This window comes from Sciurus vulgaris (assembly GCF_902686455.1).
Source record: "Sciurus vulgaris genome assembly, chromosome: 2".
Taxonomy (NCBI): domain Eukaryota; kingdom Metazoa; phylum Chordata; class Mammalia; order Rodentia; family Sciuridae; genus Sciurus; species Sciurus vulgaris.
In genome coordinates this window covers 91,787,522-91,808,474 of record NC_136462.1, presented here as the reverse complement: position 1 = coordinate 91,808,474, position 20,953 = coordinate 91,787,522, and the positions used below count along the sequence as shown (strand labels likewise).

The 20,953-nt window shown below is 35.8% G+C and overlaps 1 protein-coding gene across 3 annotated transcripts in view; it reads left to right on the top strand.

Annotated features, from left to right (window-relative positions):
• ZNF106 (zinc finger protein 106) overlaps positions 1 to 20,953 on the top strand; it is a 55,658-nt gene that overhangs the window by 2,641 nt on the left and 32,064 nt on the right. For all 3 annotated transcript variants that reach the window (XM_079129042.1, XM_079129041.1, XM_079129040.1), the window contains exons 2-4: positions 8,353 to 8,438; positions 12,879 to 12,940; positions 19,120 to 19,320. In XM_079129042.1, coding sequence (XP_078985168.1) covers positions 8,358 to 8,438; positions 12,879 to 12,940; positions 19,120 to 19,320 — 344 coding nt within the window. In that variant the 5' untranslated portion in view covers positions 8,353 to 8,357. The remainder of the gene's footprint in view (positions 1 to 8,352; positions 8,439 to 12,878; positions 12,941 to 19,119; positions 19,321 to 20,953) is intronic.

The following is a 20,953-nucleotide window of genomic DNA, read 5'->3' as shown; positions in this document are numbered from 1 at the left end:
TTCACAATGTCATCTTAAGGGGCTTTGAGGAATTTTCTCTAGAGGGAACTCTACTCAGACCTTCCAGACTCTTTTTCCTGAGGCTTTTTCCTGGTACTGGGACCTGACCCTAGGAGCTCTCTATCATGGAGCTATATACCTATCCCTTTTTATTTTGGACAGGGTCTTGCTGAATTTTTGAGGCCGGTCTCAAAATTCTGATCCTCCTGCCTCAGCCTCCTGAGTCTTTGGGATTACAGCTATATATCCCAGCAGTGTGCCACTGTGCCAAGCTCCTTTCAGGCTCTTGATATATCCCTGAAAAGAATTTAAGGATGAATCAGATTTTGGCAAAGAGGAGGAAATTTATTAGAAAGTGAAAGGTGAAGATACTGTACTTGGAGGAGAATGCAAGCTATCTTGAGAGTGAGAAGCACTTTTGGGGTCTGGGACTTTCATGGGAAAGTATGTGGGGATGGCATCAGCCTAAATCCCACCATTGGTCTGTCAGTTCTCAGGATCTTTAGGTTGATGTTATCTTTTCCATCTGATCAACAGATGATATATTATAGGTTTCTTAAAATACATCTTCCTTTCTTTAATCTGAAAGTACATTGTGTAGTCTAGTTGCATGTAAGCTTTAATTAAAATGAGGAAGTTTTCATAGTCAGTGAATTTACAGTTACTCTAAGATTTGTAGATTTCTCAGAAATTTGGGAGTGACAGGCCTGGAGAAAAACACAGGTTTGGGGAGTAAGTCTGATAATGGAACTTTTCGATTTGCATCTCCCTAGTTTGTTTCCTTTTCTTTCCTTTTTTTTTTTTTTTTTTTGTTGTTGTTGTTGTTGTTGTTGTTGGGTGGTGGTGTTGGTGGTGGTAGTGAGATTTGAACCCAGGGTTCTCCCCAACCCTTTTTTATTTTGAGACAGTCTTGCTGTGTTGCCCAGGCTGACCTCAAACTTGCGATTCTCCTGCCTCAGCCTCCGAAGTACCTGGGATTATAGGCTTGCTAACATGGTGCCTGGCTCCTTATAGACCTTTTTTATTTGAAAAGATTATAAATACCAAAAAAGTAGAGAAAGGAAATTGTTGAACCCATGTAAGTCTATCACTCTGATTTTTAAATCTGCTAATATTTTGCTATAATACTGTATTTGGTCTTATTCTTGATCTTTTATTTCTAAATATTTTTTAGGTCTCTAATAAAAAAGAACATTTTCATTCACAATCCTAGATATTCAGGAATAATTCCTCTATATTATCCAATATCCATCCAGTTCCTGTTAAATTTTTTTCAAAATTGTCCTCTTTTTAAACTTATTTTGAGAGGGCAGTTGCTATTTTGCCCAACCTGGTCTTGATCTCTTGTGCTCAAGTGATCCTTCCACCTCAGCCTCTCCAGTAGCTGGGGACTACAGGTGCTTGCCAGTGATCCGGGCTAAACCATTTTTTATTCATTTTCCAATAAAGGCTACACTGTTACACTTGATTATAATGTATAGCTTTAAATTTTTGAAATAACTCATATTACCTATTCAAAATATAAATGATTATCATTTAAAAAGACAAAGCTCATTATAAGAAATTATTTTTTTAACTGAATCCATGATAACTGTTTCCTTTTTTTATAAAGGAGGAGTTTGAAGATTGGAGATACTAAAATTTACTCAAGGTTGTAGACCTGTGAAATTTCTTTGTCTAAATCCAAGGTTCATATTTTTTCTATCATACTTTGTAAACCATACACTGGTATATAAATACAAAGTTATTATTACTTTAGTACTTCTACTTGTTTATTTTATTTGTATCTTTTTGGACATGTAATCAATACCTAATAAGATTATAATTTTTGGAGTATCAGTGAACCAGGACAGATCTCACTAAATGTGATATCTGTAGCCATTCTGAAAGTTCAAAATATGTACAAGTCCAAACATCTTGATTTCTGGAGTTCCAAAAAAGTCCCATTCCTAGAATTTTTACAGTCTTATAGTCTTATTCTTAGGTATAAGTTCTTCTAAGTGTTAAAAAAACAAAACTGGATTTAAAAGGTGGGTATGGTTTTGTTTTGGTTTTAGTTTTTTTTTTTTTTTTTAATAAATTTTTTAGTTGTAGGTGGACCAAATACCTTTATTTTTATGTGGTGCTGAGGATTGAACCCAGGGCCTCATGCATGCTAGGCGAGTGTACTCTCACTGAGCCACAATTCTAGCCCTTGGTTTTCATTTTAAAAACAATAATATTTCTTGCTTAATTGTGTGTGTGTGTGTGTGTGTGTGTGTGTGTGTGTGTGTGTAGTACTGGCAGTTGAACCCAGAAAGACACTACCACTGAGCTCCATCTCCCAGCCTTTTTTTTTTTTTTTTTTTTTTACCAAGGATTGAACCTGGGGATGCTTAGCCACTGAGCCACATTCCCAGCCCTTTTTATGTTTTAGGGTCTTGCTAAGTTTCTTAGGACCTCAACCTTCTGAGCTTCTGGGATTACAGGAGGGCACCAGCGTGCCCAGCCCACTTAATTTTTTTTGAGACGGGGTCTTGCTAAATTGCCAAGGCTGACCTTGAATTTGCCATTCTCTGCCTCTGCCTCTAGTTGGGATTACAGGCATGTGCCACCACACCCAGCTGCTTAAAATCTTCAGAAAGTTCAAAAGAATTTTCAGTGAAAAGTAAATTTATATCCCCAGACCCTCAGTTCTTTTTCCACAATGACTGTTAGGGGTTTCTTGTGAATACTTCTAGAAATATTCTGCATGTATGTATATCTTAAGGATAAATTCCAACAGTAATCTATATGAGTATTTTAGCAGTATAATTTTAAGTAATGCTGTTCAAGGTTATACTCCAGTTTTTATTGTTTCTGTTCCAAACATCTTTGTTAATTTGTATTCATTTATTCAACACATATTAACTAAGGACTGTACCAGACATGTGCCAAATAGTAGGAATAAAATGATGAGCAAGAAGGTATTCTGCAATTAATATTTATAGGGTCCTCTCAGCAACTTAGCAAGGCTCTAAGCAACTCAATGAGACCCTATCTCTAAATAAAATATACAAAGGGGTGAAGATATGGTTCAGTGGTTAAGTGTCCCTGGGTTCAATCCTCAGTACTAAAAAAAAAAAAAAAAAAAAAAAAAAAGATATTCCAGTAAGAAAAGAACAATGTTCCATCTTTAGGATTGATTGCTGTCACCATGTTGCCTCTTTTAAGTTTCTGACCTTGATTGCTAGGAAACTGACTTGGCTTCTTGGGCTCCTAATTTTTGCCATTTAATAATTGTTTTTGTCTCAGTACCTTTTTTGTTGTTTTTTCAGAATTGTGTTTCAAAAAATACACAAAAGGGAAGGGAATCATATTTAATCACTGGACAGAAGTAATATTATTGATATTTTGGTTTATAACCTCTTGGTTTATGTATGTTTTTATTTTTTATTTATTATTTTTAAAATAACCTAACCTTTATTTTTTATTGTTTTCTATGTGGTGCTAAGAATTGAACCCTCACCCACACTAGGCAAGTGCTCTACCACTGAGCTATAACCCCAGCCCTATTTTTTAATTTTTTAATCAAAAGTGAAATCATCCCCTACCTACTAATTGTAATCAGTTTGTTTCATGATATGTTATTTTCATGTGCCATTAAATAATTATCAAATTTTTAAAAAAGCATTCTGCCAGCAATGATGGAGCTTATAGTTTACTGGGGGAGACATTTAGCAAATAATTATACTAATAACTAAATAGAACATAGATTTAGTTAGGGTCTGCTTTGTGTAAAATACTTCATATCAATGTACTAATTTATTCCTCAACAGACATATGACATTGATACTAAAATTCATATTTTATAAATCTGGAAGCAGACACAGAAAGATTATATTACTTGATCAACATCACACCAGCTAGTGAGTGATAAAGCCAGGTTTTGAACACAAGCATTCTGGCCTCAAAATCTTGCTTTTAGCCATTAGCCTAATCTACCAACTTTTATTGAGTTTGGGATCATTCCCCAGGGAAATGTAGAAATTTGTGAGGATGTTTTTTCTTTTCTCTCGCTCTCTTGCTCGCACTCTTTTTATTTCAGCACTGGCGATGAAACCCAGGACCTCACATGTGCTAGGCAAACTCTCTTCCTTTTATTTATATCCCCAGTCATTGTGGGTTTTGTTTTTTTGTTTTTTTTTTCCAAAATAATTAGGAGAGTACACTGATATTTAATGTATTAAATATCTGGGATGTTAGACATCTTCTAATGTAAGAGACATTCCTCTATAGTTTTAAAAATTGTTTTTAAAAATTGTGTTACTTTTTAAAAAAAGGAAAAAAAAGTTAATTTTGAGCCAGGAATGGTAGTGCACATCTGTAATCCCAGCCACTCTCAAGGCTGAGGCAGGAGGATCTCAAATTCAAAACCAGCCTCAGCAACTGAGTAAGTCAGTGTCTCAAAATAAAATAAAAACATAGGGGTTGGGATTTTAGCTCAGTGGCAGAGCACTTGCCTAGCATGTGCAAGGCTCTGAGTTTGGTCCTCGGCCCTGAAAAAAAAAAATAAAAAAATAAAAGGGGCTGGGGATTTCCCTCAGTGGTAAAGCACCCCTGGGTTCAATCCCCAGTAACAACAAAAAAGTTAATTTTTACATTGACAAAAATTATGTGCATTGTGTATAATATGATGCTTTGGAAAATATGTGTGCTATGGAATAGTTGGTTCCAGATAATCAGCATACGCATTGCCCTCAATAAAGCTTTTTGAGGAGAATATTGGCAGTCATCTAGGCTTATTCATTACCTTGCAGTGATTACAAAATTGTGAATTATGGTGTGGACTTCTGGGATTGCTTGGGGAAATCATATAGATATGATTCTGTTAAATACAGGAATGTAAACTTTCAGCTATTAAAATAAATGCAATAAGCCATCCAGTTATCCTTTTGCGGAGGGGTACTGGAGATTGAACTCAAGGACACCCGGCCACTAAGCCAAATCCCCAGTCTTTTTTTGTGTTTTATTTAGAGACAGGGTCTCACTGGATTGCTTAGTGCTTCACTTTTGCTGAGGCTAACTTTAAACTTGCAGTCCTGAGCTACCAGGATTACAGGCATGCGTCACTGCACCCAGCCAGTTATACTTTAAATACAGTGTATATAGTTGCTGTCTTGGAGCTCATGGTTTATTCCATTATATGAGGATAACTTGTGCTAGCATTTTTATTCCCTTATTAGGGTCAGCATTATCCCAGCTTTTTTCTCACCTTTTTCCCACAAAGGGCATAGTATTTGCCAAATTCCAGAATTGAGTAAGGAAAGGGAACCTGACTTAGTTCTAATTCTGAGTTAAAGAATCAGACTCTGATTTTGCCTTGACAATTTCCTTGTTCAGTGGTGGGCATTACAAACAGCATCATTTGCTGGAGACTGGACTTCTGCCTATTAAATCAGATGCCTTTTCCTGAGTCACAACATTAACTTCCTGTCCTGTTTTTACCCCTGTGCTTACTGTAAAAGAGTCGTTGGTTTATACACTCCTGCTAAGTATTAGGGGGAATTGTAAATGCCTATTAAGTTTATGTTCAATCAAAGATTGATACAGAAAGCCATCAATCACTTTCCTTCACAAAGGAGTGTCAGCAACTTAGAACTAGCAAATAGGATAACTACCAGGAGTGAGAATTTGAAATTCTGGTTTTTAGTTGATGTGTCCCAAAATACTTCTCACCTTTTAATTTTCAACTTTGTAAATTTTTAGTAAGACCTACTCAGTAAAGTGAGATTCTCCTGCAAATGTCAATCATATCTTTGTTCCATAGTCTCTGGGAAACTTACGGGTAGTGGCAAAAAGCCTCCCTGTTGCCCTGTCTTGCTCACCAGAAAGCCACTCGTTTTTTAACAGAGTTAAATGAAGGTATAGAAAGTTGCCTGTAGACTTGAATAGAATATTAAGAGTACTACTCACCCAGCCATCCTCCCTGCAAAAAATAAAATAAAATAAAATAAAATAAACTTTATTTCTTTCTTCAGTATTTTATAGCATATTATTATCATGTAGATTCCAAGTTGACTAAAATTATATCAAAGTTTAAATTTCTTAAGTACTACTGGGTTTATTGTACTGAATGTTATGCAGATATAAAAAGATATATCTCTTCCTCATTTTAGGTTAGGGAGATCAAACAAGCCTACCATCAAACAGCCTGTTTTTAACTTATTTCTCAGGTCGTTTTAACAAATAAAATCAAATGTGATGTTTTGAATGAAATTCTTTGACGCCAATAGGAGTTTTTGAGCCTTGAGTTATGTAATAAATATTTAAAGGTATTCTGACATTGATGTTTGAAGTGGACTACTGTTTTATTAAATAATGGTTACTTGAAAGACTACCTTCCTGACCAGTGTAAATCACACCCCATTCCCATACAGGCCCCCAGTACTGGAGACTGAACTCAGGGTTTGCACATGCTAGGCAAGTGCTTTCACTGAGCTACATCCCCAGCTCTTTTATTTTTTTATTTGAGACAGGGTCTCACGAAGTTGCTGAGCTATCTTTGAACTTGCAATCCTCCTGTCTCAGCCTCTTGAGTAACTGGGATTATAGGTGTGTGCCATCAACCTGGTTGACCAGTGTAAGTCACTGAGTGACTGCTTATGTAATAAGGATAGGGAGAACATGATGAAGTATAGAATGAACTCTTTGATGACTCTTAACACAGTAGTTCTGCTCTGCCTGCACTCTGGTATTTCTATTTTGTGAACAGGCATATGAGTGCTAGGCATGGTGGAATACTCCTGTAATCCCAGCAGCTCGGGAGGCAGAGGCAGGAGGATCTTAAGTTCAAAGCCAACCTCAGCAACTTAGCAAGACCCTAAGCAAATCAGCAATACCCTGTCTCTAAATAAAATATAAGAAAGGACCCAGGCTGAGGAGATAGCTCAGTTGGTAGAGTACTTGCCTTGCAAGCACAAAGCCCTGGGTTCAATCCCCAGCACTGCAAAAAAAGAAGTTGATCTACAGAGTATTTTTATTTTTCGGGGGTGGGTACCAGGGATTGAACCCAGAGCCTATCACATGCTAAGCATACACTTTACCATCAACCTACATTCCCAGTCCATACAAGCTTTATTTCTTTATCCATTTATTAGAGGTTGATATCTTTAGCTTTTTAAAATAGCAACAGTTATTTTTTTGTTTTTGGTCAGGGAAGGGGAGATGGGAATTGAACCCAGGAGTGCTTCACCACTGGGCTACATCCCCAGCCTTTATTTTGAGACAGGTTTTCACTAAGTTGCTTAGGGCCTCACTAAGTTACTGAAGCTGGCCTCAAACTTGTGACCCTCCTGCCTCAGCCTCCCAAGTCTCTGGGATTATAGGCATGTACTACCACTCACAGCCACAGTCTGAATTTAGAGCTTAGTTCTCAACGAAGTAAAAATATAAAAACTTAACAGTATTGTTGCGTGTACCAGGAAGTCACACTTTTGGGGCTGGGGATGTAGTTTAGCAGTAGAGTTCTTTCCTGGCATGCACAAGGCTCTGGGTTCAGTCATCAGCACCACCATCAAAAAACAAAAACAAAAAAAAACCCCACACTTTTTTATTGACTTTATTGCTTCTAAGTTTTTTTGTTTCTATTTTGCTTTGATGGTTAGTTGCTTTGAAGCAGAATTTAAAGCATTTTAATATCTGATGGGAAATGAGGGAGTAGGCCCATGAAAACCATAGGACATTTTAAGGAAGAATATTCCCCAGCAAAGAGAAAAAGAAATGTTGAAGCCTTAAGTGGGAAAGAATCCCTGGTATAATCAAGGAATAGCAAGAAGGGCATTGTGACTGAAACGGAATGATAGAGGGAGAGTAGTAGGGCACTGAAGTCTGAGAGGAAGTGGGAAACAGATTGGTAAAGCAAAGACATAATTTATAATTTTCTGTAAGCCTTTGGAAAATTCCAAGCAGAGGAATTACATGACCTAACTTAAATATTAAAAGAATCCTGTTCCAAGAATCTTTTGCTATGTATATTTTGAAAGTAGACTACAAGAGGACAGGAGCGGAAGTATGAAGTCAAGTCAGTATGCTTGATTATCATATGTCAAATGATAGATGTCCTAGGTAGTGAGAACTGGTAGGAATTAGGGTATATTTCAAGGTAGGATTGACAGGACTTGCTGATAAGGGTGGATATGGAATGAAAGAGCAATTGAGGGTGACTTGCAAAGTTGTGGCCATAGGCACCAGGAAAGTTGGAATTCCTGTCTGTTAAGATAGGAAGACTGATGGAGAAGCAAGGAAGATGAGACTTGTAATCTTGGTTATGTTAAGATCAATTCAAGAAGGTATCTGGGGAAAAAGTTACTAAATGTTACTTCTTCGTTGCAGGTTTGATGTTGAGTGCTTCAGATCTGGTCACTATGGTACGGGAACGAAAATGCATATTGTGCCACATTGTTTACGGCTCAAAAAAGGTAATCATGGAAGAGGGAGAATCCGAGGCTATATGGCTAATCATTTTTTCAGAGACATCTTATTAATAAATGAATAAAAGCTTTTAACAGAGTTTTATTTATGTTTTTTTCCTGAACCATAGTCTCAATCTGCCTTTCTCAGTCCACCTTTGTCAGTACTACCTAATTAAGTCAGTAACTGTATTAATAAACTTCTACCCAGAATTTGAACATACTCACAGGTGGATAATATAGAGAAATTTAGTTAGGAACCAATTACAGAGAAAATACCTTGAAATTCAGGTTATTTGAGAGTGTCACTTTCTGAGATTTTAAGATTTATACTTTTTTTTTTTTTTTTTTTTTTTTTTTGGGTACTGGGAGCGAACTCAGGGCCTTATGCTTACAAGGCAAGCACTCTACCAACTAAGCTATCTCCCCAGCCCCAGATTTTATACTTTTTAAATTCACAAATACTCAGTAAATACGGCATTTTTCATGTGTACCTGGTTTCTGTTTATGCCCAGTCTTGTGAAAAGTACAATATAGTAGAAATGGTACTAACAGTATCCTGTACATCCACAAGGTGGGGATATTGCACAAAGAAATATAGACCTTATCTGTCCCTTCATTCCCCACCCCAGTACTGAGGGTTATACCCAGGGTCACTTTACTACTACATCCCCAGCCCTTTTTAATTTTGATATACAGGATCTTACTGAGTTGCTGAGACTGTCCTTGAAGTTGTGATCCTCCCTCCTCAGCCTCCCGAATTGCTGGGATTGCAGGCATGTTCTTGATTGTTATTGGAAATTCAGAAAACTGGGAAGATAATGGTCTAGGTTAACCAAGGAAATCTGATGGGAAGTAGTGCACCTTGAAAGAGATCTAGGAGTAAAACAATTTAAGTGAAATGGAGAAAGAGATAGACAAAAAACAACATAAACAAAGACACCCAGGTAGAATGGAGTTGGCAGTTGTAGGTGTCAGTAAGAAAGCTTATCTGATTGAAACAGTTTTGTTTTGGGATTAGTAGGATTATTTGTAATTTAAGCAAAGACAATTGGTAAACAGTATCAAATGTGCTAAAAGATTTTTTTAGTTCTATTGAGAATGTCAGTGATAGAAAATAATCAAGCATAGGGACTTGAAGATGTTGTACATTCTTGGAGTTGAGATTTTAAAATCCTATTTAATAATATATCTGCTACCTTTTAAAAGGAATTGTTCTTCTAGTTTTAAACTTGATCAGGGCTTATGAAACTTGCCAATAAATCCAAGTTCCTTATGTTTGCTTTCAGATTGGAGGGAGATGGGATTAGAGAGACCAGTGTTCAGAGATGTGGTGTTAGATGTTCTTGGAGTAGCAGCCCTATCTTGTCACTTTACACCTTCCCATGATCGTAATGAAGTAAAATCAATGTTCTAGGGTGACTTGAGCAAGGGAAAGCTATATACCACATCCCTGAGCATCCTAATGCCCATTAACATATAAAAGACCAAGAAGCTGTTAAGTTAAAAAAATATGTATTCATTTATTTTTATTATTATTTTTTGGCACTAGGAATTCAATCCAGGGGCACTTTACCACTGAGCTACATCCCAGCCCTCCCCCACTTTTTAAAAAAATTTTGAGACAGAGTCTTGCTAAGTTGCTTAGGGCCTGGCCAAGTTACTAAAGCTGGCCTGGAACGTGGACTCCTCCTACATCAACCTTCAAAGTCACTAGGATTACAGGTGTTTACCACCATGCCCAACTGTATTTATTTTTTTATTTCAGTGTTTTCCAGATTTGTTCAACCTTGTTACCCACCCCTTTAAAAACAACACTAACTAACGTACAAGAAACTAAACAGAAGCCTGGTATACAAAAAGTTATATATTTAGAACTCTTACCTTAATCCTAGTCTATGGGTCTTGTCCAGGTATTTTGAATACTTGGTTGTTTTCACTATTCATTTTTTCGAACAGGATTGGAGAGGATTTTGCTTGTAACTTTGAGAAAAATTAGTGAAGTATCTTAGAAAGTCAAAAGTCACCTTGCAACTAGTTTTGAATTATAACATTTTTATAATAAACACAGGATCAGTTTTTATATCAGAGGGAATAACTCATTTCAATTAATATTGTTTGGGTCATGAACAGCTTGATAACTAGGAACAGAACCCACTTAAATTCAACTTAAGAAAAGGAATTCTGCCAGGCATGGTGGCGCGTGCCTGTAATCCCAGCAGCTCTGGAGGCTAAGGCAAGAGGATCAGGAGTTCAAAGCCAGCCTCAGCAAAAGTGAAGCACTAAGCAACTCAGTGAGACCTTGTCTCTAAATAAAATACAAAAATAGGGCTGGGGATGTGGCTCAGTGGTCAAGTGCACCTGAGTTCAATCCCAGATACTCCCCCACCCCTACCCCCCCCAAAAAAAAAAAAAAAAAAGAAAAGGAATTTGAAATACAGATAAGAATCTAAAGAATAACAGCAAGCATAGGGATTTGAAGATGTACATTCTTGGAGTTTTTCATTCTAACACAGTGTTTGAAATGTTGACGTGGTGTCAGGTCTGCCTGGTTTGGAGTCCCAGTTTGACTACTTGGTTAACTGTAACTCTGAGAGGCATCTTTTTACATTTATCCCTTCAGTACCTCACTGACCACTTGGCACATAATAAGCACTTGATAAATATTTGATAAATGAAGATGTTAACTTCTCTGCATCCTGTGTCCTTAGAAAGTTCATAACATGCTCAGCAATATTTTGCTGTTCAAGTGAGAAAATGTTTAGGGCACTTATCATAGAATATAGTAAACAGTAATATTCAGAAGTTGTGGTAGCCCTTTATTATTGTATATGTAAATAGCTGTGCTCTAATTATGACATGCTGGCTATATATACTTTCAAGTGACAAAAGGATAGATAGTTACAGCTCTTTGTGTTTTCTGTGTGGTGTGCTTTTCCACAGATTTTATTTCCTTCCCATTAAGGGAGCAATAAGGGAAGGGGGAAGGGGGACATAGTAAATGTTCAAACTTTTCATTAGACCCAACCAAATCAGTTGGGGAAGTGGAAGAGTGGGCAGTGAAATAAAGCAATAACTGAACTATTGTGTTCATAGTATTTTTTTTTAAAACTTCCTGATCTGCTATAGAGATTGTTATATTTGTAACTCCCATCTAAAATTGATGTAGCCATTCATATTCATTCAACAAATGTTTATCAATACTGATATTCCAGGTCTGACCAAACTATGTGTAAACCTGTTACTTTTTTCTTTTTTTAAGGTACCAGGGATTGAACTCAGGCTCACTTAACCACTGAGCCACGTTCCCTTTTTATTATTTTTTCTCTATTTTGAGACAGGGTCTGGCTAAGTCGCTTAGGGCCTCAATAAACTACTGAGGCTGGCTCTGAACTTGCAAGCCTGTCTGTGGCTTATTCTTTTTGGAATTCTGGGGATTTAACCCAGGGGCACTTTACCACTGAGCTACATCCCTCAGGCCTTGTGATTTTTTTATTTTGAGACAGAGTTTTGCTAAGTTGTTCTGTTACCTGAGTTGTCCTTGATCTCGTGATCCTCCTGCCGCAGCCTCTGGAGTAGCTGGTATTACAGGTGTGCACCACCATACCAGGCTGTAGTTTACTCTTGAAACATTCAGTTGATTAGGGAAAGAGAGTGTGGACAAAAGTAGTCAAATAGTTGAAACGCTAAGTGATTTAAGAATTTAAAAAAAAAAAAAAAACCTTAGTAAATTCTTTGTAACAGGATAGAATTAACCTACATAGTTTATTCTTAAAAGTCTTTTGCCCTCTGAAGGCAATACTTTATAACCATTTTGGAAAGATACCTAAATATTTTTTTTAATACTTTCTTTTACTTAAAATATGTTGCTAGGCACAGTGGCACACACCTGTAATCCCAGCAATTTAGTAAACTAAGGCAGGAGGATTGCAAATTGGAGGGCAGCCTTAGCGATTTAGTGAGACTTTGTTTCTAAATTAAAAGTAAAAAGCACTGGGGGGTGTAACTCAATGGCAGAATGCCTCTGGGTTCAGTAATCCCCAGTGTTCCCCGCCCCCTCAAAAAAAAAGAAAAAAGAAAAAGAAGAGAAGGAAAGAAAATATTTCAAAAAGCACAGCTGAGGGCTGGGGTTGTAGCTCAGTGGTAGAGCACTTGCCTAGCACTGGGTTCAATCCCCAGCATCACATTAAAAAAAAAAAAAAAACTAAACAAAAATGCTAAATTTAATTGCCTTACTTTTCTCTCCATAAGTAACTCTTAAAAAATAAAAACATAGCTGAAAATTATTTAATAAGCAACTATGAATTGAGAAGAGTAGTCACAAAAAAAGTTTGACAAAGGAAGCGGAGTCCCCAATTGTTGATTACATAGGACACAGGAATTTTGTCTTTTTCCCCCTCCCCCCAAAACAATCCCTCTTAGTTTAATCTGCTTTTTTTGATTTTGAAGGAAATGGACGAACACATGCGGAGCATGTTGCATCACAGGGAACTTGAGAACCTGAAGGGCAGGTATGGGAATGGCTCTCTTCCATAAATTTGCATATGGGGGAGGCGGGCTGAGTACTGATGGTGCCTCTCAGCTTATTTTATAGTAATCTTTTGTTGATGAATGCTGTCTGTGGCATAGAACAATCTGTTTGCTTTAGTAATGTGTACAGTAGATTTTTAGCATTCTAAAGGGATAAACCCTGTAATTCTAGCTACTTAGGAGGCTGAGGCAAGAGGATTTTAAGATTGAGGCCAGCCTGGATAATTTAGTGAGACCCGTCTCAAAAATAAAATAAAAAAGAACTGGGGTTGTAGCTCAGTGCTTGCCTAGTATGTGTGAGTCCCTGGGTCCAATCTCCAGTACCCCACCTCCATAAACACATACAAAGGGATAAACTCTGATTTCTTCATGCATCTCAAATGTGTAAAATTCACAGCAGCTCTGCTTAAAGTAGTTTACAACAAAGATGAGTTAGAATGAACTAGTTCTGTCATTAGTAAGCTGTCTCATTCCCACCAAGAGCCTTGAAGCTAGGACATTTCTTATTTTTCCTTTAGCAGTGTTATAAATTATTGCATACTGTAAGCTTCCAGTGTCCTGGAATAATCTCAAGAAGTTCAGAGTCGACTAAGTGTCTCGTTAGTATAGAAAAAAAAATCAAATGAAAAAAAAAATCAAATTACTTGCCGTAAGTGTATTTGAGAATGCTCTTTTGTTATTTAAAGCTTGAGGTGTTTAAGGGAAGAAAATCTAATAAGCAGCTTTCAAATAAATGTATCATATGTATATATGCCTGTCCTTTTTCCATTTATGGTTTCTTTCTTAAAATTTTTGACTTCAACATTTTGAATTTGAAGTTTGGAGGCTGGATAAACAGCATCATTGGGAAACTAAGAAAAATGAAATGTATTTTATTCTATGACTAATGATTATGTTTTGATCAGAATGCCATCCTGTATCATTTGACATTATTATATTAACTTTAGTTAAGTCATAGTCATATCATTTTAGATTATGTGGGCAAGTTAATGTGTTATGAAACTTTCATCATCTCTTTAGCATATTAATGGAATTTTTACATGTCCCTAGTCCCATACTTTACAAAGGTTAGGTTTAGCAGCAGTATAAAGAGAATTTCCCTCAGAGTTAGTGTGTGGTGAGCCATTATTATAATAACTTGAATATATATGATTTCTAACTTATTACCATTCAAAACCTATGAAAAACAGTAAAAAAAAATTGTAATATGTAGGTTATTTTAACTAAGCCCATTTTCAGTGAACTTTTTGGAGTTTACCTTATTCTGGACTACTTACCTGCCTATCCCATATGTACATATTATAAAATCAAATGAAACAAATAAGGTCAGTAAATCTAGTTAATAGGAGAGTAACCCATTGCATTCAAAGACTAATGTCTTATTTAATTCAGAGGTCACTAACAGCCATTTAAGACTTTAAAAAACAATTTGTATGTGTGTTTTGGGGGGAGTACTGGGGATTGAACCAGGCTCCACAAATGCTAGGCAAGCTCTCTACCGTTGAACTATATCCCCAGCCCTTTTTATTTTATCATGAGGCAGGTCTCAAACTTAGAATCTGCCTGCTTTTTCTCTAGAATAGCTGAGATTCCAGGGGCGTACCACCACATCCAGCAAAAAATTAAAACAAGTTTTGGTTACATAAGATTCATGTTGTAATGAATATAGAATCACAAAAAGCAAAACTCTTCTTGCCCCAATCCCCTTTAAATTCTACTTCTATTTTAGAGAAGAGTCAAGGGTTTGGAGTATTTCCTATCCAGTATTTACATAGACTTGTTTATATATACACATTTTGGTTTGTTTCAACATAACTGGACCACATTCCATCTGTGTGGTGGTCTGTAATTTGCTTATTATTTCTTCCCCCCTCTAAGCAGATTCACTGTGTGATGGAGATTTTATATATCATTTTCAATTACTTGGAACATAATTACAATATTAAAGCATCTGAACTGCCAATATAAATGTCAGTGTTCCTGCCCTAATTCATTTTAATGTAGAGAAAAGCACTTTAGTACTAATTTACTCATATGTTATATGCAATGCTAACACATTTTAATAGTTTCCTGGCCTTTAACAAATTATAAGGGAGAAGGCAACAGGTAACAAGAAAAAAAAAAAAAAAAAAAAAAAAAACAGATGATAAAACTATCCAAAAAGACATAAAATCTCTCCAGGCATGGTGAAACACACCTATAATTCCAATGACCGGGGTGGTTGAGGCAGGAGAATTGCATGTTTGAGAGCAGTCTCAGCAACTTAGTAAGACTCTGACTTAAAATAAAAAATTTAAAAGAAAGAAAAAAAAGCATACAATCAAAAAGCATTTATTGTCTTGGAACATTTACTGAAAGGAAAGTCATCAATAGTCTATCTGGTTAAGGATAGGTAATCTCCAGGCATCATTCCTTTTCCCTGATATCCTCAGTTTGTGATCATTACCTCTGAATTTTGTGTTTAATTACTGGATTTCTAGTGTTAAGACTTTCTATTTATAGTTGTATCTGTAATTTCTGGGTTTGATCTGGCTAACAGTTGTAAAATATATATTTTTAAAGTTTTTAATATAAGCTTGAGTGAGAAGTAAGTAACTGATCCTCTTTGGTTCACAATTAGGGATATCTGGAGTATTTCCATGTTTTTTCCCCCTATTATGTTTGTTCAGATGTGTGGTCTATAAGTAGCTTGTCCAGAGAGATGCTGTTAAAAAGGCTCGAACCTTTATTTATCAAACAGCTGTTGTGGTGTAGTTAGAGCAGGCTTAATAAAGAAAAGCTTATGCAGAGAACATCTTAAGGCTGCCTTTCACACTTGAGAGGAAATTGTGTGGTAACAGGATGAAGCTAATTTGAGACCTTTAAACATCCTAAGGAAAATTTACTGCTTTTATTAGATAAAGAAGGAAAAGTAGTTCATTTTTCTCATAATTATTTTATGTATTTACATAAATTATTTAAACTGGTTGTTAATTAAAGAATTGAAAAATAGCATCAATGAAATATTATTTAATTTGCTATTAACTTTTTAAAACGTGGTTTTCTGGCTCAGTGATAGAATGCTTGCCTAGCATAGGTGAGTCACTGGATTTGATCCTCAGCACCACATTAAAAAAAAAATCAAATAAATAAAAAATAAAGGTTAAATTCTTTAAAAACAAAAAAATGTGATTTCCCAAACACGGTGTGTGGAAACATGAATAACTATTGAGTGTAGAACAAATTTACCTTGAATTTTCAGAAGATGTAGTTGTCCTACCCTGTCCCTTCTCTATACAAATGAGGATTCCTTTTGAAGTGTCTTATAAAGTTTATCTCTCTTTTTTAAACTAGATTTTATTTTTTAGGAAAAAAAAGGATTTCTGTGTTTTTGATAAATTATTTTTAGTGCTTACTTTTATGTCACACTTATTGCCTGTACCCTCTAGATAACTGATGTATTTTGTCTATCAAATAACTTTGGAACTGTGATTATGTTCTTGCTCAACAAGGAAAGCAAAAATCTGTGTTTGAATGTCAAGTATCCCACATGTGCTTTGGGGGTTGCGAAGTGTTTGGGTTTCTGATTATGTATGCTTATTTTTAATGAAGTTAAATTCTGCCACTTTATACTACATTCCTTAATATTTTAAAAAACATCATTGTGGCTCTCCAGTTGTCTTTTTAAAAATATCTCCTCCTGCTCCCTGCCCCCCCATATGTCTCTCTCTCTCTCTCTCTCTCTCTCTCTCTCTCTCTCTCTCTCTCTCTCTCTCTCTCTCTTTCTCTTTCTTTCTCTCTCCCCTTCTCCTCCTGCTCTCCTGCTCCACCATCTCTGCACCAGGCCCGCCCCCCCCACCCCCCCCGCCCCAACCACTGCTGGGGATGTACCCAGAGCCTCATGTATGCTAGGCAAATACTCTACCACTGAGCTACACCCCCCCCCACCCGCCCTGATGTATCTTTAACGAAGGAGAGATTTTGATGGTTCAGACATGAGAAAATTGTCTGCATCTTAGAAGTAAAAGTAAAATCTGGAACTTTATTTAAAAATCTTTTAAGGTTTGTACTAAAAGTCCCCAGTAAGATGATGTTACTGCTACTACAATATACAGTTAAGCATTCTATAAGTTCTTAGGTAGAAAAATGAACTAACACATTTTCCATGGTTTTAGAGAGTTTAAAGACAAAAATATTTTCTAGTAGAAAATTAAGTTAATTTGAATTGCTATTATAGTATAAATTAGGTATACTAATTTTGTTATATGGTCTCTAGATTCTTCTGATACTGCATATTCTGATCAGATTTATTTATATTTTTAATTTATTTTTATTTTGCTGTACAGAACAACTTGTTTTCTATTACAAGTTAGTGTTCACTTAGAATGAGCCTCATCAGTGTAATTACTGCAGAGAAAAGTATGCTATCCCTGGTAAACTGGGGAAAGTTGACGATTGCTATTCTTATATATAAATGTAGTAAGTACGGTTGAAAACTCTTGGTGAAAATAATGTATTTAAGTACCTATGGGATTAGAAGGAATTAGAACATTGATAAGAGTAATCTAGTATTATTATTTTTAGGAAACCTAAAAATGAATCTTTAAAACATCAGAATTTGAGTTACAAAGTCCTAAAAATGTGAAAACTTGTAAATTTTCTCCTTTTTTCCCTTTTCCATTATGTTTACAAAATTAGAAACAGTGTTGTGTGTGAATTTTATTGGGGGGCATCTGTATGTGTGTGCACTGCTGGGGATCAAACCCAGGACTTCATTGCATGTTATACAAATGCTATAACACTGAGCTACATCCCCACCTGCACAATATTTTTCTAAGCTTACCAAGCACTATGTAAGGGTTTATCCTTTGTCACACTTGGCAACAGTGACCATAAAAAAGTAATTGTTCAATAAGTTGGTTTTTAGTTTTTTGCTTTTTAATGAACATTCAGGTGACCTCTAAACAGAAACTGTCCTCTAGTAACTAGACAGTTTTGAACATCTCTTCTGGCTAATTGACATGAATTCTGCCTATATCTTGTTAAGTATATGTAAGGAAAGATGGGGCAGAAGCACACCTGCATGTGTTTCTGTCTGGCCAAAGACATTGTGTCTTTTTGTGTTGATGTATTTTTTTAATAGATTGGCATAGGAAATGCAAAAATGCCACTAGTATAAACCCAAGTCACATGATACAAGGTTAAGCCAAATTGAATTATTGAATGGATACCACTGCCATGTGGTCTTGGTATTTAGAAGGTTCTCAGAAATCACTGCAGACAGCTGACTCAATCAAAGAATTTCAAGAAGCTAAAAAGCAGTTAAATTATTAGTGTGTTACAGCTCTGGAAAAGATTTAAGACTTTAGCTTCTTACAACTGGCCACATATGAGATTTACCATTAAATGTGTCAGGTAAAAGAAAAGAATAAATACTATCTGCCCCATTTAAACCAAAAACCTAGTTTTCCTCTTTTTAGAATGATAGCATTTTTTGTGACTTGAGAAAAAAACAGCTGTTAACTGCTTACAACTGAAATTCTTTTCATTCCTTTTAAAATAAAGCTCTTCTGAAGCAGAATGTAGATCACATGTATCATCCAGACCAAAAAAAGTTCCCTGGGACTACTCCTATCATTTGTCTCAGGGTCCGGAATCTTCACATTCCAGGCTGAGCGCCAGCTGTTGCGATTTAGTTACTCAGTTGGGATTGGCTGTACCACCTACTCTTTTCTCCACCCCTTAACTTTCACTGGAAGAAGACTCTGAAGCAGGAGATTAAATGAAAGTGCTGTCACTAGCTTTCTGAGTGCAGCTGGCACCATGGGTGTGCTTCAGAGCAACTTGTATTTGCTCTGAGCCCCCTGCCCTGCCTCCCCTTTCACCATGTTTCCTCTGGCCAAGATTTTAAGTACAGCAATTCAAGAAGATTTCTCCTCCTAAAGCTCATTAATCTGAAGTGTATTGCCTCTTGATTGCTGGAAAATAATTTGAAATTCATTTCAAAAGTAACTTACAAACAAACTTATTAAAGTGATGAAAGGAGCATTGAAATTGATTAGCACTGATTTTTTACTGTACCAAATTGTGCGGTCTCTTTCAGAGGAAAGTGTAACAGATCTGGTGAGTGTACCATGCCAGTGGGGAGAATTGAATGTCCCTCATCTCCCTCTCTCCCTAGGGACAGTAGTCATGAGTGCCGAGTATGTGGGGTCACAGAAGTGGGTCTTTCTGCATATGCAAAGCACATTTCTGGCCAGTTGCACAAAGATAATGTTGATGCCCAGGAAAGAGAAGATGATGGGAAGGGAGAGGAAGAGGAAGAAGATTATTTTGACAAGGAACTCGTTCAGTTAATAAAACAAAGGAAAGAACAAAGTCGGTAAGTGATGATTTTGATTTTTTTTTAAAAAGCTTATCTGTAAAACCGCATAACAGAGAATATATTTTACATTTTTGTACTTTTTAACCTATAGCATTTAAACTTAGTTATAAAATGTAGCTCGAGGTTATTCTCTTATGAATATAAAGGGCAGTGAAATGCTTTCTTGAACTATTGTGCTATCTGCTTTAAAAAATTCTAAACTCAGTATTGTCCCTATGTAAGCTAGCTCTGGCTACATTTCTGAGGTTTTTACTACATTGATAACTGTGTTTAGAACTGTGTTTTAATGGTATTCAAATTTTCTAGTGGAAAACTTATAGAGTTTAAGCTTCATTGAATATATAGCATTTTTAATTACGAAAGTAACATCTAGGAAAATAATTTTTACCTGGTATGATATAACATGATGCTTCTGCCAAATTTGATTTCTGTCTTTGAATCCCCAGTACCTAAGTGGTCTTATAAATATTTATGAAATAAATTTATATTTTAAATGTGACAGTGTCAGTATCTTTTGAGCAATATAAGTTTTCTAGTTTGATATAATTTTATGCTTGTATTGAGGTGTTAGGAATTTGTAGTTTTGCCTTATTGATTTTATTTTCTGAAGAGTTTAATGACAGAAATTTTCAGATATGAGAGAGAACCATTTAGAGAGTGGAATAAATTTTTCAAGTCCTAAGACATGATAAAAAAAATTAAAATTCTAAAATAAAAATTTGGAGGTCTTTCTTGAATACTAATTATTCACCTTTTTAGAGATTTGGTTATAAAAAGGAGATATATCATTTTTACTCTATATAATTAGTTTTTTGAACACGTCCTTGAAGTAGACTTTCTTAGCCTTAAAATATCAATAACAACATGGTTCTTTGAATCATTCAGTTGCTTAGTCCTTCAAATGACATTCTCATTACTTTTAGTACAGCAGGTCGTTCACTCTTTCTGCTGTTTAAGGGAATTGGAGCCTCTAGGAGACTAACTTCTGTTTTATTCTTACACACCAGTGCCATTGTTAGTGTATCTGTGTAAATGGTTGATGAGTCAGAGGGTGAGAAGCATTTCAATAGATTCAGACATTGGTAGCACAATTCTTCAAATTTTCTTGTAAGCTTCTGTGGTAACTTATTTATAAAATTATCTATTTCTTTATGAGGTCCCCCTCCCCTGCATAAGATATTTAACTTTGTTCTTTCTGGGTTGTGGGTTTAGCTGAATACTATTATCTCCTCAGTCTAGCCAGGTCATGATGATGTAGGAATTCTACTTTGTGTTTGATTTATTTCCCAATTCTCCTCCCATTTCTGTTCTCATTTGTATAACTGAATCAGTGGTTCCATTGGATATTAAAAGTTGCCTACTGCCTAGAAAGATAAAAGCAAATTAGTTAATGGTAACACAGACACACACACACACACACAAAATCCTGTGAGTGTATGTAATAACACTTGTTACTCGGGGACTTCAGGTCTCCTGGTTAGGTATGTTGTAATTTATAATGTAAGTAGTATTTGCATTTTTAAAAGGTACATTAACTTTCAATTCCTTGTGAAAAAAAAGGAATTATAATTTGTGTTCAAAATATTACATTAGACATTAAAATATTACAATAGACATTAAAAGCTCTTCA